Source organism: Argopecten irradians, chromosome 3 (genome assembly GCF_041381155.1).
Source record: "Argopecten irradians isolate NY chromosome 3, Ai_NY, whole genome shotgun sequence".
NCBI lineage: Eukaryota > Metazoa > Mollusca > Bivalvia > Pectinida > Pectinidae > Argopecten > Argopecten irradians.
The window spans coordinates 48006871-48030065 of NC_091136.1; the positions used below are offsets into that span (position 1 = coordinate 48006871).

General features: G+C 33.0%; 1 protein-coding gene across 17 annotated transcripts in view; it reads right to left on the bottom strand.

Annotated features, from left to right (window-relative positions):
* Window positions 1-2006: 2006 nt before the first annotated feature.
* Window positions 2007-23195, bottom strand: part of LOC138318875 (ribosome-binding protein 1-like) — a 35585-nt gene continuing 14396 nt past the window's right edge. For 6 of the 17 annotated variants that reach the window (XM_069261665.1, XM_069261658.1, XM_069261664.1 and 3 more), the window contains 17 exons: window positions 22423-22515; window positions 21955-22032; window positions 21644-21739; window positions 20483-20575; window positions 20043-20138; window positions 19778-19870; window positions 18713-18808; window positions 18280-18372; window positions 17904-17963; window positions 16653-16718; window positions 14912-14995; window positions 14256-14324; window positions 13093-13257; window positions 10740-10778; window positions 10252-10329; window positions 9097-9114; window positions 2007-7051 (listed from right to left, as the gene is read on the bottom strand). In XM_069261665.1, the coding sequence (XP_069117766.1) occupies window positions 7013-7051; window positions 9097-9114; window positions 10252-10329; window positions 10740-10778; window positions 13093-13257; window positions 14256-14324; window positions 14912-14995; window positions 16653-16718; window positions 17904-17963; window positions 18280-18372; window positions 18713-18808; window positions 19778-19870; window positions 20043-20138; window positions 20483-20575; window positions 21644-21739; window positions 21955-22032; window positions 22423-22515 (1356 nt within the window). In that variant the 3' untranslated portion in view covers window positions 2007-7012. Of the gene's footprint in view, window positions 7052-9096; window positions 9115-9798; window positions 9828-10251; window positions 10330-10739; window positions 10779-13092; window positions 13258-14255; window positions 14325-14911; window positions 14996-16652; window positions 16719-17903; window positions 17964-18279; window positions 18373-18712; window positions 18809-19777; window positions 19871-20042; window positions 20139-20482; window positions 20576-21643; window positions 21740-21954; window positions 22033-22422; window positions 22516-23195 lie in introns of all 17 variants that reach the window. The other 11 variants (XM_069261652.1, XM_069261660.1, XM_069261663.1 and 8 more) reach the window with 11 other exon arrangements.

Sequence of the window (23195 nt, forward strand, 5' to 3'; positions counted from 1 at the left end):
TAGAGTTTTGAATGGAATGTAACCAACTTTGGCCACAATTATCCTTGGGGAAGGGGAACAGAACTTGTATAAATTTTTGCTCAGGAGGGGCGGGGCCCAATGGGGGAAATAGAGGTAAATCCTTTAAATTGCTACTAGTCATAGAGTTCTACATGAATTGTAACCAAATTTGGCTACAAACATCCTTGGGGGAAGAGGAACAGAACTTGTATAAATTTTGGCTCTGACCCCCCCAGGGCAGGAGGGGCTCGGCCCAATAGGGGAAATAGAGGTTAATCCTTTATATCGCTAGTAGTCATAGAGTTCTACATGGATTGTAACCAGATTTGGCCACTAACATCCTTGGGGGAGGGGGAACAGAACTTGTATAAATTTTGGCTCTGACCCCCCGGGGGCAGGAGGGGCGGGGCCCAATAGGGGAAATAGAGGTAAATCCTATAAATCGCTACTTGTCCTAGAGTTCTGCATGGATTGTAACCAAAGTTGGCCACAAACATCCTTGGGGGAACGGGAACAGAACTTATATAAATTTTGGCTCTGGTCCCCCGGGGGCAGGAGGGGCGGGCCCAATAGGGGAAATAGAGGTAAATTCTTTAAATCGCTACTAGTCATAGAGTTCTGCATGGAATGTAACCAAATTTGGCCAGAAATATCATTGGGAGAATAAGAACTGAGTTTGTATATATTTTGGCTCTGGTCCCGGGGGCAGGAGGGGCGGGGCCCAATAGGGGAATTATAGGTAAATCCTATAAATTACTACTTGTCCTAGAGTTCTGCATGGATTGTAACCAAATTTGGCTGCAAACATCCTTGGGGGAAGGGGAACAGAACTTGTATAAATTTTGGCTCTGACCCTCTGTATGCAGGAGGGGGGAGGGGGGGCCAATAGGGGAAATAGAGGTAAATCCTTTAAATTGCTACTAGTCATAGAGTTTTGAATGGAATGTAACCAACTTTGGCCACAATTATCCTTGGGGAAGGGGAACAGAACTTGTATAAATTTTTGCTCAGGAGGGGCGGGGCCCAATGGGGGAAATAGAGGTAAATCCTTTAAATTGCTACTAGTCATAGAGTTCTACATGAATTGTAACCAAATTTGGCTACAAACATCCTTGGGGGAAGAGGAACAGAACTTGTATAAATTTTGGCTCTGACCCCCCCAGGGCAGGAGGGGCTCGGCCCAATAGGGGAAATAGAGGTTAATCCTTTATATCGCTAGTAGTCATAGAGTTCTACATGGATTGTAACCAGATTTGGCCACTAACATCCTTGGGGGAGGGGGAACAGAACTTGTATAAATTTTGGCTCTGACCTCCGGGGGCAGGAGGGGCAGGGCCCAATAGGGGAAATAGAGGTAAATTCTTTAAATTGCTACTTGTCCTAGAGTTCTGCATGGATTGTAACCAAATCTGGCCACAAACATCCTTGGGGGTAGGAGAATAGAACTTGTATAAATTTTGTCTCTGATCCCCCGGGGGCAGGAGGGGCGGGGCCTAATAGGGGAATTTGAGATAAATCCTATAAATCGCTACTTGTCCAAGAGTTCTGCATGGATTGTAACCAAATTTGGCCACAAACATCCTTGGGGGAATTAGAGGTAAATATTTAAATTCCTTCATAAAAGAAACAATGAACCTGTATCCAGAACATTACTTGGCATTACAAACCAGGTGAGCGATACAGGCCCTCTGGGCCTCTTGTTATTATTATCATATACATGGATATACTTGACCAAAAGAACCATTCTCACAAAATGTAAATAATTTGAAGTACCATGTACATTTATGAGGCTTTTTTTTTAAATTCTGAATATGCTTTTGCATTACTATAGTTTGTTGAATGTTTCTTTAAAAAGGACAAAAAGACTTGGTGATATTAAACACATAGGCATACAAGATTGTTTGCCAGTTTAATACTCATTATGATCTTTATACATGTAGTAACTTATTTTGTCAAGTATACAGTATGTTCACAAAGTCATTAAATTACAAAGTGAAGACACATCAGTAAGATTCGTATTTATTGATGGATCGGGTATATTTTTCATTTTATATTCATATTTAACAATTTCAATTCCTTACATACAATGTAATAAGATTACAGAAAGCATTAGCTGACAAATCTTAACAAAAGCTGATTTTTTCATAATTACAATTTCATATTCCCTAAACCATCATTTTTGCAGTGCTAAATAATGCCAGAAATGTATACTGTTCCATTTTAATGTATACATGTACAAGTAAATAGGTGTTTTTAATTTCAATATTGGAGAAAAAGAAAAAATACTAAATGTGAATTCTGGTGACAATATTTTGACATATAACCTGAAGTGTAAACCATGCATATATATGGAAGTTTGTTACACTATCAATTCTCGTATATTATATCAAAGTCTGTATTAGCTTTCATTATGGACGTTTTGTTTCCACACATTACAAATGATCCTAGCAGTTCAAATCACAGTTCCAGCGTGTCTGGTAATTGCTCATATTTCAGACCAGAATGGTCCAGGTCAAGTGAATATAGATCTTCATTAGGGAAGCAAAATTAACAAAAGAAAAACTTAATCAGTAACAAATTGTATAATTCTACAGATTAAATGCTAACACTGTTTATAAGTACAGGAGTAAATATTTCTACTTCAATTGGTGTTAGTCGATGATCTATCTCTAAAGAACCCAATTTCAATAAAACATTAAACTTTTACTTAAAACTGATTTTTTCAATGTTTGATAAAGTTGGCTAAATATTAAAATGAAAGCAAATAGACACCTCAATACAACCTTGTTATTCAATTCTCATGAAATCTGATATCACATGAAATGACAAATATATGAACAAAATGACTAGTTTCAAGATAACTTCCAGCAAACTATTATAGAAACTAACAACTAAGTAGTAATCCATCTATATATATATTTCATATAAATAATATAGTAATGCAGATCATCAACGGTGATCTGGAAGCAAACAAACACGAGCATAGTGTATGTACTTGTGGTCAACCGTGTGATTCAATCACTCTACAATGTTTAGCCTTATTATTAGTAACTATCTCAGCAGGCACTCTACTTTGCAGTTGAATACTATTTTCCTGGCTAATGGTGAAGTTATAAGAGAAACTTGAAAATAAAGCCATTACTTTGTATAGTACTAACTTTGTAATCAAGCCCTCAGCTTGTACAATGCTAACATCACCAATGTAGATAACTTGAATTGAGCCAACTTCTGCCAAGCCAATGCACTTAACACTTTACATCTCCAATGTTAACCAATTCAATGACTTGAATAGTACGTACTAGCATTAACAAAGACCATAACATTATCTAGCCAATAACTTGTACAGTATAAACCTTACCATAAGCAAGTTAATTACTTGAACGTAATCTAAGTCCGTACCTTCTATAATACTATTATAACCATGTCAGACAGTTTGTACAGTTCCAACATTAACCTTCATCTGTATCAATGTCAACAGAAAAGTGATACCTTATCCACACAGTACCAGCAAACTTGTAGCATGTACCAACATTAACAAAGCAACAACTAGCGTACAACATAACAATAAGCTAGTGGGATACGTACCAATTCAGCAGTGTACCCACAAACTTTGGTCCTAATAAAATACTACTATTAATGCTTAAAATCATATAACAAATACAAAACAAAAGTCATGCCATTACAATCAAACTGGCAAAGTTGCTGAAGGATTCACAAGTTTTGAAAGTATTGACTGTGCCTATTGGTAAGAAAACTTCGACCTCATTGCAGCTATATTGCATACATATCCACCCATTAAAGGTTATATATAAAATGATACTCCCTGCTCTTTTCTGTAGGATCTTGTTTCCGGGTTATCGCTCAAGTTACTCTCTTAAATATGAATACATGCATCTAAAACATATAGAAACAACTGTATATCTATGAGGCAGCATCTAGACCATGAAAAGTGGCTAAAAAGTTAAACAATAATAGCAAACAGAAACATTAAACAAAGATTTCTCTGTCATCAAAAGTATCCTTCTGTAAGAAGTTTGGTCCATTAGAAAAAAACTTGTCACAAACTTAATACATGTACCAATATAACAGCAGAGGCTAAACAGGTTCATATGACCCAAAAAAGGAGTATAAGAATTTGAACCCAGGAGAGATATTTTATTCCATGTCAAAGAAACATTCCAAGCTCCTATGAAAAAAATTATTTAATATTCTGGTCTAATTTATAACTACACTCAGGCAAAATAAAAGATAATTGGAGACCACAAACAGATACACACAAACAACTGATCCTGAAGCAATTACAAAAAGAGTGCAACAAAATTGAGGATCTTGTTATAAATCTTGTAAATTGTCACTCACAGTAAAATAAAGCAGTTTAATATTAACACATGTATGTACCATTTAAATTTTTTTCTAATTACTTTGATAGATAATTTCATTTATGGCAAGACATATTCTTCAGAGCTACACAACTTTCTAACATAAGACCAATCTAACTCTTACCAAGTAATACCTACGTATTGATAATACATAGCACCTTCAGATGGAAATCATGTTATAACCAATCACTAAACATGTAGCGATTAACCACTAAACACAAAAATATTCCTCGTAAAGTTTCATCTCATTTATAATCGCATTACTGACTGAAACAAATTACTGACTGAAACAAATGTACAAACATGCTACAACAGTATGCACTGCTGTGTTAACTACCCACAAAAATCATGCTGGTGGAGCACAATTCTGTACAAATATATCTACCAACAAGCATATGCAGTAAATGTGAAGAAAATATTCTGATTTCACATCTGCAACATTACTTACTTACAATATATTTTGCATATTTTCACGCCAATTCAGTGAATTCATCATTGGTAATACTGACAATTATTGCTTTCACTTCCTTACTTGCTCAAGGCAAGTCAAGATCCAGATAATACCTTCATTCTTGTACAGTACATATAATTCACATTTTCATTCATTGTTCTTCTCCTATTATTTTAAAGTGAATAGTCGGGCAAAGGAAGGATAAAGTCGGTAAAATGGTGTTGATATATCCAGTATAATTTCCTATGAAATAGAAAAATAAAACTTCCCACCAAAATCGCTCTGCATACGAAGAAATTAATTTATATTATTGGAATTCTAAAACGTCCTCCTGGGTGGCCATGTCTGTGATGACATTCCCACTCAGCTTCGCTTTCAGAATTTATTTTTAGAACTGTGCTAAATATACACTGGGCTTATAAGGACTTTCTGAAGGCTAACAAACACATTTAGACTGGTTTCAATGCCCGACTATTCACATTTAATAATACCAAATAAAACTTAATTTATACATTTATTTCACAGGTGAATCACAAGATTCAAATTAAAATTACAAAAATTCCAAAATTCATTATAGATACAAATCACTGTTGTCATAGATCAGTGAAATTATTACTAATAAAATATTTTTTATTTTTCTAATTTGATTAGAGTTCAATGCTTTTAACAATAAATACTTCAAAAATAAGTTATTAGCGTTATAATAAAACAAATCACATTTATTTACACAATGTGTGATTCCACATGAGGTGTATTACCCTGTCCAAAACTACTTATCGGTAACAATCTTCCTTTCAATGTGGTAATGCTCCAATGTAAAATAGTGTGATAATTGTTTGATCCCTAACCAGTGCTTCAGTTGTGTACATATGGCAGTAAAACAATCTGATTTGTGACAATTAAGTTATAAAAAAATCTATATTTGTCAAAATTAGAGGCTACATAAAGTGTAATACCACTTTAAACATTTATTTGAAATAATTCATTAAAAGATTTAATTTGTGAGTTCACAACCCAAATATGCATATGAAATTGGCACATGTTAATTTTACACAACACACCACATAACATAAAGAAGATGCCATATTATGGCTGAGGAACTAAAAGTGTTGAATTAATTCAATCCAGAATTATCACCATTAAGATGGTAGGATCTGGGAGGGTTTAAAAATACATCTAAACATAGAGATCAGAGTAACTTTGTACAACTAAGACAAGTTATAATGACCATCCACACATAAGGACATTTACAGTGCCTTAGTCTTGACAAGTGTTTCTGAACAGTTTCCTTCTTATTGCAATATTGGAACAAGTTACAAAGAAAACATTGAGGCACTAGTCAGCTAAAATATATACACCATGTTTTGTGTCAACCAAATGGTTTGTCCTGTGATACATCATTATCAGAAAAGTTCAGCATGGTCAATGCCCATTTATTTACTTAAGAGGACAAAAATGATTATTGCATGATTAAATCAATGTCAGGGAGCAAGTATATTTATGTAATACCATAAACCACAAACTAACAAAAAGCACCTTCCGGTGCCTTAGCAACATATACTAAGATGTTAGCAGACACATCCTATCCAGATTAATTGGCCAATTCACTCCTTTACCAGTTACTTTTAATCATGCTCACAGATTCAGTAAAATGTATTTTGTTGTTGTTTTCTCAATACACATTTACCAGGTAGCCATCATTAATTAGTTTGATAATTAACAAATCAATATGCAACTACTTTATTATGTTTGAAACATTCTCAGCACTAGGTTAGCTATCACTGTTTAAGAATACATAGTACTGGAAGTATTGTGTATTTGATGTGATACGTTGCTACATCTATTGTGAAGTTCATGGGTGAAAATATGATACAGGATTGTCCTAACAAATGAAAATAGAAAAGAATGAAATAAATGTGAACTGAAACATACAATTTGAGAACATAATCAAAAAGGCATTGTAAAACAAAACTATTAAGCATCCGGATCACTTTTCTTATGTAGCACACTGGTCAACTGCTTGATGACCGCCAGCACTCTGGACGATTTGTACTGAGACTTTGGGTAGCATGGCTACTCTGAATGCTGTGTTGTAAACACGAACTTGTATAATGTCATTATCAATCCTTTCTATTAGTTTCCTGATGCCTCTTGTCAGAATTTGGTCCACACCACATAACTGTTACACTGACGTTCCCAGGTCATTTCCTTGAGAAGAAGCCTGAAACCAAATGTTCATTGTTAAGATACTTTAATATCAATTTGACATCACATATACATGTATATAAGTGTAAATACCTATTAAGTTGAACAAATATCCCATGATGGTAATATTGGTAACCAAGAAAGAAATGTCCTTTGATTTCTTAAGCTTGGAACCCTGTTAAAATCAATTAAATCAACAACAAAAATCCTAGATAATCCCAATGAAGTTAAAGAACCTAATAATTTTGCCATAATCCATTATTTTCCCAGCATGCAATACCACAATCTACAAAAGATACAATTGCTAAAACTTAACTCCCCACCAATCACAGAACAATTAATAAGATTAGAACACAATCTACATATTTTACAAATATACCCAAACCAGTAATGAGTCATAGAAAATTGCGTTTCGAGAAGTAGAAGAAACCAATACATGTAAGTGACTTGAATTCATGTTGTCATTTTATGTACTTCATCTAACTTATTTAAAGTGTAGACATTGAACATTAAACATATGGCAACATATACCAATCCTACTTGCTCTATATCAGGTAAAATTGATTTATTTGTTGGTCTTTATAGAAATGTTGTACATGTACATTGATTTTAAGGGAAAACTTGTATAATTATTTCATTTAAGTAACACCAATCCTATAGCACATTTTTGTAATCCATATATTAAGAAATTTCTTTTTAATTATTATGATTTTAGTAGTGATACCAATTTAATGACTGATATCTTGTTAATTACAATAAAATGTGTTATTGTTAAAAAGATCATGCAAAGCAAATTCATTACTGAACAAAATCAAGTGCAGAGTGGAAAATGGACATGAGGTAATGTGTACACCATTAATAATGTCTAACATCAGGAAATGTGCTCCCAGGCCCGTCCAAGCAGGTTAGGATGATGGCACCATGAAAACTGACAGCTGATAACCCCCAAACTGCCTGATCCGAAATCTACTCAAACAACATCTAATTAGTACACATCTGTAGGGTATTCGAATTATTCTTTCAACTTTAGTTTATATTAACAGAAGGATAAAGTTTTTAACAAACAAAGTTCTGCTTAAAAACAGGAAAATGGGCATAGCCATATTCAAAATGAGCAAATTTCAAAATAAACCTAATGCAAAAGGCAAATCCAAAACATCAAACCCAAGAGTTTGGAAGAAAATTGCTGGTAGTTAGTTTTGTGTTGTTGTGTTCAAGTTCTTCATAACTTTGAGCTTATTGCTCATCAGCAGACATACTAGTAGGATTCAATTTCCCCTATTATGTTTATTATAGCAAGAATAATGATGCTTTTATTGTGAGGAGGGGAAGTGTTATAGCTGCAATATTGTAGCTCCAAAGACTTTTAGACAGAAAATAGTGTCGTCTTTAGAGCTACAATTGGTGCCTATTACTACTAATGGAACAAAGTAATGATTATGCAAACCACTATAAAACGTTTGTTTGCATTTTATCGTACTTGTTTGATATGACTTACCTACTAGGCAATAAAACTGAACCACATAAAATATAAAATTCTCATCGAAGCATTATATTTTTTCATAATACATATGAAGGTCTTTCTGAAGGAAATTTATACGGCAAGTCCACAAATTGTGAATTTGACGTCGTATGAGCGGTACAGTAGATAAAAAGAATGGTAGTTATGTTTGTTTTGGACGAAAAATAATATGTTAATGCATGTATACGCATAAAATAGTTGGAAACCTACAAAAAAGTATAGAAAACTGTGCCCGAGTGATTTTCGGAGGCAGTGCTCCACTACGACACATAGGGACCAATTCGTACCCGGCCGAAAGGTATAGTAGGCCGGGTACGTATATTCGTTCTAGAAGTGTTATAATATGGATAGTAAACAAACTTCCTGTGTAAATGTTTCCCTGTTTAAAGCCAAACGTCCCTTCACCTTACACCTTATGAAAATCTCCCCTACCCTACCCCTCTTTAACATGAGCCAATACCGCTGTGATGGTATATGTATGAAATGATGGAGTGAGATGACACATGATATGGTTCCTTGTGGGGGGAGAAAGTACTCACCATTACACCTAATTGAGCCTGCAGGGGAGTGAGTGATAGAGAAAAAGGATGATGTTAGCAACAACACTCAACAAGCTGTCAAACACACTTCCTAATTAAACTAGTTACATAGAGCATACTCTGGCAGAAGACAGGTATCAAGAGACCTGTTACATCATGTATGAAGAAAAAGAATTTAAGAAATTTGTGTAAAATCAATGTTGAAGCAGATCTGAAGCACATGAAAAGTATAAACTAATTAAATTTTTTAGCATTGGTAATCAACCAAAGAAAGGATAAATTTACTAGGATTATAACTATATGCAAACTTTGCAAAGCATCTGAAAAGCAGTTGAAAGACATTTATAGTTTCACAAGAGTAGTCTCAAAATAAAACTTGAAATCAAACTTTTTTACAAAAAAAAAATTCTCGAAAATTAGTACATTAGAACTGCATGCTAAATATTCATTGTAAGTAAAAAAAAAAAACATGTTACAATTGTCAATTCAAATTAGGAGAAAATGCAGGTAACTAGAATTTATGAAATACAAACTGCATAACACAACACACCTACTCGCCCCTAAGTTTTACAAAGAAACTAAACTAAATGGGATGTTTACTCGAAACAAATGTTTTACAGTTTCTGTGTGTTTAGGGGCGAATAAGGTATATGGTGAGTTAAGGTTACATTAATTATCATTCAGGCACTTATAGGGCTTCACCTGTTCATCTACTGTGTTTCTGCCTGTACCTAAAGGACATAAGTATAACATTACTCCTACATACACCTCTGGTAAGTATACAGGGATATTCAGTAGGAATGAATCTAAATGATTAGGTCCTATTTATTAAATAAAACCATCACTGATATATCATACAAGTCAAAGAAATTCACTAAAGAGCAGTTCCAAAACACACCTTATTCATATTCTAGCTGAAGGTTAAGTAACAGAATGATGAAACTATAGCCCAATATCTTCATTTTGATATTATTTCTGAACAACGCAATCCATTATACATGTATTTTGAAACGCTATGATGTTTTCGTTTCAATGATTTCATTACGATTTATTCGGTTTTTCGAAATTAACCTACAATTCTACACCTATTTACTACTGGTGGAATAATAACTAAACTAAGTCTAGGCTCTATTTATTGACTACTTATTAACTCACCAGGCGCTGTGACAGCTGTTTCTTTGCTACCAGTTCCTTTTCAAGCTGTTTTTCTTTCTCCTCGAGCTTAGCTCTCAGCTACAGGAAGTTAATATTAAATAAAGTGAGTTAAAATTTGTGAAATATGAAACAAATCTGTGAAACTGCACATGTTGTTGATTTGCAGAGTAATTCCAATACATCAGTTTTGAGATACCAAAACGACATACAATTTACAATCGATAAGTCCCACCTTCTGGTGATTGTGACATCATATTTTGACGTGAATTTAATGATGTCACAATCACCAGAATGTGGGACTAATAAACAGTAAATTGCATTTTACCCACGTTGTTTTGGTATCTCGAAACTCAAGTATTATCATAACAATTAAAGATTATTTAGTGAACTTAGGTGTTTTGTTGACATGCTATAACTGCAGAAACATAGTGCTATCATGTGAGTGTTTATTCTACAATGGTAATAAATAGGTGTTTTGTATACCATACCTGTTCTATTTCACTGTTTGGTGCTGCCCCATTAGACCCCTGTAACACAAGTATCTTTATGTTAAAGTAAGACAATATCTAAAAGACACTTAAATCATTCATCCCTGAAATTTCACAATGGACAGCTCTAGTCATTGATTTAGAAGTGCCTAATTTTTTTCTTCAGGTGTGAATGAGTTAAAAGACAAGTAGAGTACACAATTAAGTAATGATGAAAATCATGAGGTTTTGAGGTTATGAATTAAAGTGATGCAGCCACACAAAGAAATATTCAAAGGTAAAAAGAATGTTAGGAAACACTCATCTGTGTTAAAATATGTAGAATTAAGAAATGAATGAACTTCTATAAAAAAATCTTTTCCAAATGTCATATTATATATATGAATGAATGTGGGTGTATGAAAATCTCTGAATGTATGCAATAATTTAAGTAAACTCTAAGGTATATATGAGTATGACATATTATAGTAACAGTATGTATGTGTGAGTACATGAAGGTGTGTAAAAGTATGAAAGTGAATGTTATGTAAAATTGGTACAAATGAAAGACTTTTGTTTTTGTAATTATTATGTTAAACTGTTTTCTATCTTTGATTGTAGTGTCTGTAAAATTGAAAATGATTTCAGAAATAAACAAGAGATCCCAGAGGGATCTTGGTGCCCATCAAAGAATGATTTATGTCTGACAATGGAAAGAGGGATCTTTTCTCTGCTTTTCAAACGTTGACTACATACTACATATACAATTTAAGGCAGATCGATTCAAAACTTTCTAAGAAATAGAAACTTCAACTATCAAAATCCAAGATGTCGGCCTGTTGGCCATCTTGTTCACAGATCGGTCCCAAAATGCAATATGCACATCTAGGACCCTAGGGGAACCTACAAATGAAATTTGAGAATGATCCCTTCAGTCCTTTCTGAGAAATAGCAGTAAAAAACTTTAACTATCAAAATCCAGGATGGTTGCCTGGTGGCCATCTTGTTGACTGATTGGTCCCAAAATCCAATATGCGCAACAAGGGCCCTAGGGGAATCTACATATGAAATTTGAGAATGATCCATTCAGCACTTTCTGAGAAATAGCGGTAACAAACTTCAACTATCAAAATCCAAGATGGCTGCCTGGTCGCCATATTGTTTTTTCGATCAGTCTCAAAATCTTGATGACACGCCTAGGGACCAGGGGAGCAATGCATGTAAATTTGAGAAATATCCATGGAGTACTACCGAGACATAGCAGTAACAAACATCAACTGCCAAAATCCAAGATGGCTGCCTGGAGGCCATATTGTTTTTCCGATCAGTCTCAAAATCAGCATGACACCCCTAGGGACCAAGGGAACCATGCATGTAAAATTTGAGAAATATCCATGCAATAATTCTCAAGAAATAGAGGAAACTCACATTGTTTACGGACGGACACCGGACCACGGAGGAAAGGCAATTTGAAAATATGACATAAAAAAAAAAAAAAAAAAAAAAGTGTCAAACTTGGTAATGCAAGACAGTTCGTTAATAATCAATGAGTAACGTGTGCACGCTCTCATATGAATTAATAAATTCCGTACCAATACTTATGAAACGAAAGAAAAAACAATCAGGAAAGTAATTACTACTTTAACTAAAACAAATGCAGGATATGTTAACAAGGAAATCGTAATCAAACTATGCTAAGGAAATTAACATCTTCATTCTGTAATTAATTCCATAGTGCTCTGAATGAGAATAGTGTTGCCAGGGAAAAAAATAAGATCACATACCTAATACTATTACTTTAGGATGTTTAACTGTGAAACACTAAATAAAATACTATACACAGTCTATTTCTGTGTGGGATTTAATTTTACAAACTTTGCTGTCAGATAGAAATTAAGAATTGCCGCAATTTGGAAGGCAAATACAATACAATTTATTCTCAGTAAGTCAGATCTCGCGAAATCAATCACCATTGATACTAAAGCTATTACTTTAGGATGTTTAACTGTGAAACACTAAATAAAATACTATACACAGTCTATTTCTGTGTGGGATTTAATTTTACAAACTTTGCTGTCAGATAGAAATTAAGAATTGCCGCAATTTGGAAGGCAAATACAATACAATTTATTCTCAGTAAGTCAGATCTCGCGAAATCAATCACCATTGATTTGTGGTATACATGTACAATGTATACAGAAATCACATGATTAAGTCACCACGAAAATAAGTTAGTTTACACTATAAGTTTCACTCTAAGCAGTTTTCCACAACAAACTCTCAGATAGCTCTTTGTTTATGAATATCAGATTTAAACTAATTATGGCCATAGAATTCATTCCACTGGATATGCTGAACCAAGATCTAGAGGTACCTTGCTTTTCTCCATCTCTGTCTTGAGTTTATCCACCAGTGCCTGCTCCTGAGCCAGGGAATCCTGGCCTGTCTTTATAATACCATTCAGTCGCACATTGGTTGTAGCTAAATTTTTGCTTTTCTTACTTTCTTCTGCTAACAACTTCTTCAGTTCTTCAATTTGCTGTTAATTGTTAAAGGAAAGAAGTTAGGACTCTTCTACCACATCTAAAATCAACGGATACCTTATGTGTTAAGTGTAAGTATTCTGGTAAAACCACAGAACATTCATTTCTGTATTTGCATATTACAGCCCTTGTGCCAGGTATTGATTGTGACGTTATGTGTTTGCGAGCGTTACATCATACTTTTAGGAGAAAACAACTTTATTTGCACTTATAAAATAATGAAATCATAATGAATATCTACCCACAAGGGAGTTAACTCAGTAATATGCAAAGACAGAATAGGCATGGAAGCCTGACTGTAAATTGAGATTAGTTGTGAGGGAATCTATTCAAATAATCAAGGAATGGGTTTAAAACATCACTCATTATTGCAAAACTATAAACAACTTCCAAGCACAGATATAGTACATTGTACACATGTTGTTTAAGCATTTCATTGGTACCCTGAATTTCCTTCACAAGGTGAACATTATCATCCTGAGTTAGAAGAACCTTGGTGAAATTGGTAAATTTTCTTAGCTATCATAAGTCTTTGTGTGAAATGATTGTTTCATTTGAAGTTGTGAGGATCAGCAGTTTAATATGAGACAAAAGGACTTTAAAATTCTGAGTTTTCAAAACATTTTTTTTTTTTCAAATTAAAATTGAATTTAAGTTCCTTTCCTGAACAATTTTTGTAAATCGTTTTGATTTTGTAAATTGTTTTTGATATTCATTACAGATACAGTAGTGCAGCTGCAACCCTCTCCAAATTTACAGATATAATGAATTTGGTATAAACCAAATAATTATGTCACTATAATGGTTTTCCTAAAAATTCAGTAAACTAAATGAAAGTTGAGTTCATCTATGATCCCTTTACCAGTGATTTTCCTACTATAAAACAGCTAAAAGTATTAGTTAAAGGATCAATAAGAGTGAAAAATGAAAACTACAAAAAAATTTGCTAGGTGAAGAGATTGGTTTTAGCAGAACATCAGCCAGTGTCACTCACCTTTAGTAAATCATCTTCATTACTTGTGGATTTCGCAGACTCCTGAAGCTTACTTGCTTTCTCTTCACTCTGAATAGCCAAAGAGCATTAGATGATAAAGAAATGAAATAATTCAACAAGATTCCTTTATGATTTAAACACAATTCTTCCACCTTGCTTAACTTTTATTTTACAGTCAAAACTGTCTTAGTGACCACCTCTGTATAAAGAGCACCTGCTTAATAAGACCACTTCCTTAGGGTCAAAATGGTCAATTTCAACACAATCTGATCCTTGTACAAAGACCACTTGGCTATAAAAACCTGTTTTGCTTAGTCCATTGGGCGCAAAGACAAGTTTGACTGTATATCACAAAATGATAAGACACTTCCACCACACGTAAACAATGAATTACCTACTTCAAATCATACAAAACAGGTACCATATCTATTTTTGTTATCTTGCATTTCAATTTCCAATGATGAAATATTTGTTGATTGTATGCTAAGAAAAGGAAGGTATATAACAAAGCATATATTACAGTAAACTTCAACTATAACAAGACCAAGCAGATCATCACTTTTTCTCATTATAACACATTCTCATAAAACATATGGAGTTTATTGTATATGGTGTAGTTGTTTAAAATGACAAATGCTTATCAAACAATTGCCAACCTCTTCAACTTGACTCTGCAACTGTGAACACTTGTCTTCAGATATTTTCAACTGGCCCTCTAGACTTAAAACTTTCTCTTTCATCTGAAACATTTTAATATATTCTGAATTTCTTTTGTCATATCACATTAAATTAATGTGTTAGTTTCATCAATAATAAATGTGTTAGTAAAATCGATAAGTAAATTTCTTAAAATATTCTATGATTTTTTGTTGTTGTTGACCAACTATGGATTTGATAACTATTACTTGACATGATAGACATGTAGTATTATACATCTTTTCACAAACGATTACCATTGGGATAGACTAAACATGACTGAAAACTTAATAATAATTCAACAAAGTTTTAAGGTACTCCAACATTAAACATGTATAAATATATACCAGGTATATGTAGTATAGTTTAAGTATAATGTGCATCGCTTTGTCAAAATGTGCACGATATGTTGTCTACTAATATAGATCCACCAAGGGAGACTACTCACTACAAATTTTCCAAATTAAAAAAAAAAGGGTTAATCAGGAATTATCAGTTTCATATACCAAAGGGAGGACATCAGGAAAATATAAAAATATTAAAAAACAACCTTTTATTCCTAAACATTTTCATTGGGTTGAAAATTATTGTTTCTGTAATGATGTTTGTTATACAATATTCACTGGTTGTGTAACAAGTATCATTACATATAGAAAGATCACTTGTTTTAATATCTAGTTGTTCAATATTTTCACTTGTTTAAATATCTAGTTGTTCAATGTATTCACTAGAGTGAAGTAAATCACTTTTATGTTCACCATAAAACCTTATATTTACTGCGAAAAATGTAATCAATGGTTTTAAAATTCCACTCCTAGTTAGTGGAGTCTCTATGTCTTCAGCCTTTACTCAACACTACAAGGTTCCTGGTATGAATGTTAGGTATATCATCTACAGTGATTGATGCCAACATTTTTACCCAAATGATTTGGTAGAGTGAGAACAAAATGAAACAGTAACTCAATAATATTTGTATTAGCTTATCACTTAATCTAAATTATCAAAGTGTCATTAATTTCTTTAATTACCAGTTATGTATTTTACACAAGATTAGGTCATCTTCCCATACAGAACTTCCATCAATGATATCAAAGATGGTCATCAGAGTTTTGAACAAGACATAGATAACATCCAGGTAACTAGCTCAGACATGCAGCTTAGTCCCACATTTCATCCAAACCTCACACACCCACAATGTTAGTATGGAGTACCCACAAGTCATACCATACTGCCGCGAACAGCATCTCAGCTTCACCTAACATGATAGTATTGGTATTCTTTTCTCAATAGACACATTGAAATTTACTATACAAAAGATCTGAACATTTAAATTAAAATCACATGCAAAAAGAAGTTTACCGGTTAGATATTGAAGTATGTACAATCGTTTGTTAATCTTTGTTATTTGTATAGTTATGATATAGAGGAATACATTAAAGTAATTGTATAGAGATTAAGGATATTATAAGGGTTTTTATATAGATTTTACATTTAAAGAGTATACTGGTTATGCACTTAAATACGAACACTTGACTGTTTTTGGAATGTGTAACCAGAGACGCTGTGGTACAGACCAGCAGTACTTTTAGTAACAGTTCATGCCAAAACAGGATAATAGAAAGCACAAAAGCTAGTAGGCAAGACCAGGACGTGTTTGAGTGAAAGTAATGAGAGTTGTCTCCCCTCCATTATCTCCCCTACCTCATCAGTTATTTGCGTCAAACTTTTCTCTAGACATCGATAAGCAAACTCCAATTCACTTAGTGCCTACAAAGGACCAAAACATTGTGTGGGAAAATGGGACATGTGTTGTTCCTTTTATGGGTCTCTTTGAATCAAACTGCCTGTCTACTATAGATTTAAAACATTTTTGTTGTTGTTGTTGTTTTTGTTTTTGTATCAAACCAATGCATATTCTGACTGGACAACAACATTCAAGAGTACTTAAATATCAAATGCAAGAAACATGTATATAATGATACTTCTAAAATCAAATGAGAGAAACAAATGTCATTCAGTTGCAGAGGTCAAGCATACAATAAAACCACAAACATTCATACATAGAATAAAATACACAAGTTAAGGGAGGCATTCAAAGAAGAAGTATTCAAGGTTCAAAAGTATGGGTGTAACGAATCATTGCAATTCTAGAGAATATGTTGATGACAAATCCTCTTTATATAAATGATACGTAAAATATATAAAGAGGATTTGATGCACCTGCTTTGAGATTAATGATAGATAATTTCAACATTGTTTAGAAAAATATCTATATTTATGCAAATTAAAAAAATGGATTTAGATAAGCACAAAATGGGTGGGGGAAAAAACCTGCATTATTTTCTTTTATCTCAAAATCTGTTGATGCCTTTTATTATTTTATGATGCAGAGAGACCATTAGCAAATTAGATTACACAAGTTTGATATGGACAGCATAGGAGGATATAAAAGAATTGGTACCGATTGATGATAGTGATAAACAAGACAGTCTCACAAAGTATATTATATTCTTTCTAAGGTACTACATTGTACTTTATAATACAGTCTTCCGTCCAGAATGTCTGGTGACAATATCATAACTAGAACTATACACTGGCAGGCAATAAACCAACTACACATGTAAATACATAAACAAAAGAAAACAAAAGGAAAAGCAAAACAAACTCCAGAAATTAATAATAAAGAACAAAAATGCAAAAAAACACCAGAATTGTAGTTAAAGAACATATTGTCAACTTTTTGGATGACACTTATTAGACAAACCAAATTTCAAATGTGGACTTCACTTCAGGCTTTTTTTGTCTTGTATAGAAGCAGGTAGAGTTTGATAATGGATTGTGTTGACAACAACTCTTTCTAATTGTAGAAAGTAAATATGGTATACAGAACATTCAGGTATTAAAACAGATACACAGCTGTAGTTAGATTATGTTATGTTTGGAGATACTCACCTCTGTGTTGGCTTGTGATTTCTGTAACTCCTCCTGTAATGATGAAACCTCCTGTTTTGCCTGAAACATGGTGAGTTATTATGGTCAGCTGTATCTTGATACATACTCAACTGTAATGCTGAATTTACTGATTAATAGATTTTTAATAAACTTGCCTTGACTCTCCTAAATTGTACCAACTTATGTTACCATGGTGAGCAAGATAACACCGATATACTTCCTTTATTCACAAATAGTTCTTATACACTTCTTTCATACAAATTGTGATTTTCCATTTACATGTACTATGTATCACAACCATTCTGATCTGGATTAACAATCTCATTTATGAAATTAATGAAGCAGCCAAGTAGAGGTACAACATAACACTACGTACCTGTTCTAAATCTATTTGTACAGACTGTAGCTTGTCATGCCACTTTTTCTCCTCACCCTCGACACTGTTCTCCAACTGCTGTAACTTAGACTCCTGGTAATAGAACAGAGACCAAAACATTTAGCAACAGACATACCTACATATCTCCTACACAAACTATCAGTAAGTTACCTTAGTTATAGAACATGATATTGATATCAAGTAAACCCAGTGGAGTTTATATACAATAAAATTGTGTTGATTATTGATTATTTATTGGTAATAAATTAGAACTTATTGCTATGACTTTTCTTGTGTGTCAAGTATAAAGGTTTGAAAAATTGCCTTCAATTCCAAAATTCATTCTGATCTGTGGTAAAGAATCTCAATTACAATATGTTGACATGATTGGAGTAATGTATTCTTTAATAAGTATTAAAGAAACAACACTTACTGTTGTAGCTAGAACATTTAAATACTCTTGGACTTGAGTCTCTAATTTTTTATTGCTTTCTTCTAGTTCTGTCACCCTTGAGTCTGAAGTTGACACCTAGAATGTAAAGAAAAACATCAGTATTGTCTATCAACAGGAATTGTATTTCATATTTGTATTAAGTTTCTCAAATAATTTTTTTTAATCCAAAAATGAATTTATCTATAGGTATGCATTTTGAATATTCCTTGTATATCTGATGTTATACTAAAGCATTTTAAAACTGGAAATTATAAACAAGAGGCCCATGGGCCTTAACAGTCACCTGAGTTCGTTTAGAATGAAACAAAGACATATAAACACTAATATACTAGCCCTTGAATTCGGGCAGTGATTTTATAAAGTTGACTTTTTAATCTATGAAGAGTATGCTTCCATCAAACCTGTGAACTCAGAAGAACATTTTTTGAAATTTTAAGTCATTTTGACCCAGTTTGGCTCCGCCCCTCTGGTTCACAAGGGGGTTCCTGATGACTGATATGGATGTTAAAATGCTATATCTCACGATAATAATTCTAATCAAGTTTAACTCATTTCCTATGAAAATTGAGCAAATAATGTTCATAAATGTGTCTTTCATATATAAACTAAAGTAAGCTTGACCCCTCCCCAGAGGGAAACGTAAGACCCCAGGGTTCATAATTCACAATTTTTGTAAAGGACCTCAAGACCTTTCTATTTATGAAGAGTATTTGATTCCACCACATCTGTGAATGGAGAAGAAGTTATTTTTGTACAATTTTACCCCTTTTGGCTCCTCCTACAGCCCCCTGGGTGGTCGGGACCATATAATTCACATTTTTGATTGGCCTTATGCCTTAAAATAATTGCTTCAGCAGTTTTGGAGAAGAGGTCGAAAATGTTAATTGTTTACAGACATATGATGGACGACGACGGACAAAAGGCAATTAGAAAATGTCACTTGAGACTTCGTCTCAGGTGACCTAATAAACTTGATACTATACTATCTGCAAGAAATAAGGGGCATTTTCTATTCAAACAATCACAAAGTAATAATATATGTACATTTGATGATTCTGCACTAAGTGTGTCAACCTTGGACTGTAAATTACTATTTTTCTCTTCTAATGCTTTGACTTTGGCTTCATAACTGGCAGTCTGTAAAATACAAAGAACAACAATATTAATGACACAATCAAACTATCTTTTTGTAAATATGTCATAGTGAATACTGAAAGGTGGGACAATAATGCTTTAACTTAAAATTGTATCATGTCAGTACCAAAAATGAGATCACATCTCCATGCAAAAAATCATGCACAGAACTTACTGATGTGCTTAGAAGTTGCTTATTTTCTTGGACTTGTTGTTCTAATGTTTTATTACTTTCTTCTAATTCAGCAACTCTGGCTTCTGAACTTGACTTCTGCAAATCAACATCCAGGATATTGATTGTTAAAATAATGGTTACTATATAGCTGGAGTATAGGCTATTGATTTATGCTGAATTATACAAAATGGAAACCACTAAACTCATACACTAGCTCAAGCATTTAACAATTAAAGTAAAAGAAGAGAAAAGATATCCTGGTAGCTATCTTCAATGAATGTTAATCATCCCAAAGAATCTGCAGTATCCTAAGTAGCACTATAAAGAGTCTTAGAACATTTATCAAAGAATTATAAGGTAGATAATATCATTAGCTGAAAGTTCAGATATAATTTTTGAAACTACATTAGTACTACATTTTAATGTTTGCATACACATACATTTGATGATTCTGCCTTTAATCTTTGGACCTCAGATTGTAAACTACTGTTTTTCTCTTCTAAATCTTTGACTTTTCCCTCATAAGTAGTACTCTGTAAACAAAGCTACTAATTTAAGTCTATAACACTAGATAGTATATAATACGCTGATGTCTATCTATTGTTACATATTTCAAAAAATACTGTAATAAGCATAGTAAATTATATTAAGCAATATATATTAACAGCATATATTAAGTGAAAGGAGAAGATATGATAGGACCAGTATTTGGCCTCAATTTTTTAGGACGAAAAATATCAACTCTGATCCACATCAATTTCACATCAATAAATACTCTCATACTTGCCATTCATCAAAACATAACTTTTTATAACCATGTACACAGTGTGCTCCACCTATGACATCATCAAATTGATGATTTTCCTCTTGTCGCCAAATTTTGCTAGAAACTCATCATCTTTAGGTTAGAAAAGGCTTGAAATGGATTTGGCCGCCACCTTGAAGCAACTTTATATTTTGCATGGATATGCGTAAATACACGATACACAACGTGTGAAAATCTCTTTCTGCTCCACTTCATTTTTAGAGAAAACCACTTAAAAAGTATGATTTTTCAAGGATTTTTGTGAAAAATGGCGGGAAACTGCATGTTGATGACGTCATAATTGGCACATGCGGGATATTTCGGGATGTAATGTGTTAGCAAATGTATTCAACTGTTATATGGCAAAATATGTTGTTCTATACTGCAGAATTAATTTTTGCAGCCATATTCGAGTCTTTAACGTACCTTCTCCTTTCTGTTGCTTTTACATATATATTTAGTTCTGTAAAACAGATATTCTGTCTTCGCTTATAAAAGAGTTTTGCCCTTGCAGGAAGGTATTGATTGATGTTATGCGTTTGTGAGCATTACAAATTATTTTCAAACAGTAACTTCACTTACTAACTAATGACATCGCAACCAATACTTTTATACAAGGGAGATAAGCTGTGACATATGCAAAGAACAAAAAAATGTACTCCTGTCTAATGTTTTGTTTTAGTGACTATTTGAGCACCTCTGCTGTACCAAGAACTCAACACATGTACAAGTCTGTTGAATGTGTTGTACATCTGTGAGAATCTAAGAAATCCTGTACAACATAAGGTGGACTTACTAAAGAAGACACGTTGGACTTATATTCCTGTACTTGAGCTTCTAGACTGCTCACTTGACCTTTCAGGTCTGTTACTTTGGCTTCTGACTTTGCAACCTGAAAATACAAGACAGCACACACACACATGAAATTTTCACAATGTGTTGTGGGATTAGGAATGGATGGCTGAGTGTACCTAATTCATAAAATGTGTTGCTGAAAGTTTATAATACTTTTATTTCAATATCTTTTAATACTTGAATTTATTTTAACATTATCAGATAACAGATTACAAATTGTAGTAATTTGTAATAGTAGAAAAAAATACTTACAGATTCAGTGGTCTTTGAAAGATTTTGTAATTGCACTATTGCCTCTTTCTCAAAACAAGTCATCCATTCTTTATGGACCTGAAAGGAAATAACAAATTGATTAAAAGCATGTGCAAAGATTTCACATAACTAAACAGATAGATCTTCAAGTATGAGAACATCTGATTCAATTCTTATTTCATAGTAACAGTCTTACTTTTGACTCTAAGAGGAGCAGATAGTTATTGATGATCATTGGCAAGTGTTCTCAATGATAGTAAAAATTATTTTGAAACATTTTCTGGAACATCAATGACAATCAAATGACCTAGAAAGTAAAACAATAAACTATTATATAAATATGACAGCAGCATAATCTTATCCTATATGCATTAATACATTGCTTAATAGTATCTCAATGAGGTAAAAACGTATCTCAAAAATAGAAAAGTTCTAGACTGTTTGAATATATCTTTAATTTTCACTTACCAAATTTGTGTTGACAGAAATATCTGGAAATATTTTCTGTAATACTGTTTTATCATATTTTTCTGTGTCTGTCACCAATGCTGTACTTTCATCCTGCAAGAAGGTAAAGTTTTTTATCAGTGTGTGAAAAGTAACCAAAGAAATTATACTTACCATACACTTTGATCAGCAATATACATTTTACAACTCTGTGTTTTTTATTAGATTGAGATCCTCTAAAATCACACTTCATCCAACTAATTTAAAGTTAATTTAACTTTTTTTTCTTTATTTCCAGCATTGAATGACTAATATTTAAGTGATTTCCAAAATGAATTTTAATGGATGCATTGTGGTGAAATGACCTTCTACGAAAGTAATATTTGCAATTTGATACATTTTTTTTTATTATCATTTTTACATAGTTCATATATATGCTTGTTAACATGAAATGTGACAAAGAAAATGAAAGAAAAGAGCAACACACAGGGTATCTTTTATACACACCATCAATGTAGCTTACTAAAGAATGGAAATCATGGTTTGAATATTTCACACAATTTTTGATTTACACAAAATCACAACTGTTACAATTTTTGGTTAAAATGAGGCACCTATTAACCATGTATATTTATCAGAGTGATAAAAGGCTTCTTTTTTGCCTCTGCTTTCTTTTATCTTAATTTTATAACACTGAATACACATTATCAGATATATCCATAGCAATTTTTTTTAATATCAAATTTCAAGAAAAGGCAGTATCTAACATATTCTAATTAACATTAGACATGTAA